Genomic DNA, 1,365 nt, shown 5'->3' with positions numbered 1-1,365 from the left:
CGATGGCATTCGGCAAGTGATGAATTTCACACACATGTCTGGGGAGAGGAAGAAAGTGGACAAATGCCCAGCAGAAATGAAGTGGAAGAACAGGACTCGGATCCTTTCATTTCTGATTGGCAGTTTGTCACCCGAGAGAGTTTTCTTGAAGAGTGATATATTTTGTTTTGTGTTTGGTTGTTAAAAATATGATTATGTACAGTGATAGCTCTCAGTGACACAAGTTTATGAAAATCTTTATGAAGCGGAACACAATATCTGTAGCGTAAATAGTTTAAGTTTATGAGAACTTTTCTATCTGCATTAATTGATTATGCAGTGGAGAAAAATTATCATTGAATATGCCATTTTCAATGAGATTTTGATAACCTATATATGGAGAACTCATTTTAAGTGGTTGTGGACAAACAGTATGTAGAATGTGGTGTGATGACTTTTTAAACAATTTCTAAATTAACAGAATGAAAAAACTACTTGCAAATATGCTTTTGTGGATTTGATAATTTTAAAATGTTCTGAATGTTGTTTTGATAAATAGTCAAAATAGATATTTAACAAATAGAGTAAAAGCAACACCTGAAAAGATATCTTGAAATTTAGCCAAGAGATGTGACTGTTAAAAGTGATCTGAATAAATAACTAAGCTGTGAACTATTGAATATATTTTTAAAAGGCTGGAAATATTGAGGTAATGGTTATTTCTTTTTGCCCAAGCAATGAGGCACATGTCAAAAGTAGATAAGAACATGTTTTCTTTATATACTGTATAAATGAATCGATGCTTCTTCAATTATAGTACCAGAATTTATTTGTGTGGATGTGATTGCTGTTTTAAGCAATTGATATTATTACTAGGTGACCCAAATTATCAATTTATATAGAAATATAATTATTAGCTGAAGGAAAATTTAGTTGTTCCATGTTTTTGTCTGCTTTCTATGAGTGAAATTTTGAAAAATTAAGCAATATCCATATTTATCATTTTCCCCATGTGCTGTTGATTTTCTTGCAATACTGTCCTCCCAGGACGGAGGCATAAGACCATAGCTTTCTCATAAAATGTATTCAGCACAATTCTATCTGTGATGAACCCTCATTACGAATTTTGTAAGCCTAATGCCATGGAAATAATAAACATATTTCAGGTTTTCTGTGGTCAAGACTCAAGTAGGTAAAGTGAAATGAAAAGGCACAAATATTCAGTCCAAAATGCTCAACCCCCAGACTTCAGTGTTATACTGGCAAAGATATTCATGCACCATTTCATATTAGCTAATAGTCAGTAAATGTCTTACAGAATCACCAATTTTTTTGTTATTTAGGTGTTAAATCTGCTCTTTCTTATGGGGTGGCCATAAAATGTTT

At 32.2% G+C, this 1,365-nt stretch overlaps 1 protein-coding gene across 1 annotated transcript in view; it reads left to right on the top strand.

The window, feature by feature from the left end:
- The window catches only part of LOC119594079 (histone H3.v1-like), a gene marked incomplete at its 5' end in the record, with an annotated part of 6,184 nt that extends 5,283 nt beyond the window's left edge, over window positions 1-901 (top strand). Inside the window, 1 exon segment of the mRNA XM_037943132.1 lies at window positions 1-901. Within this exon segment, the coding sequence (XP_037799060.1) occupies window positions 1-156 (156 nt within the window).
- Between the last annotated feature and the right edge of the window lie 464 nt (window positions 902-1,365).

This window comes from Penaeus monodon, chromosome 33, assembly GCF_015228065.2.
Source record: "Penaeus monodon isolate SGIC_2016 chromosome 33, NSTDA_Pmon_1, whole genome shotgun sequence".
NCBI lineage: Eukaryota > Metazoa > Arthropoda > Malacostraca > Decapoda > Penaeidae > Penaeus > Penaeus monodon.
The sequence above is the reverse complement of the archived record's forward strand: the minus strand, read 5'-3'. Positions and strand labels throughout refer to the sequence as shown.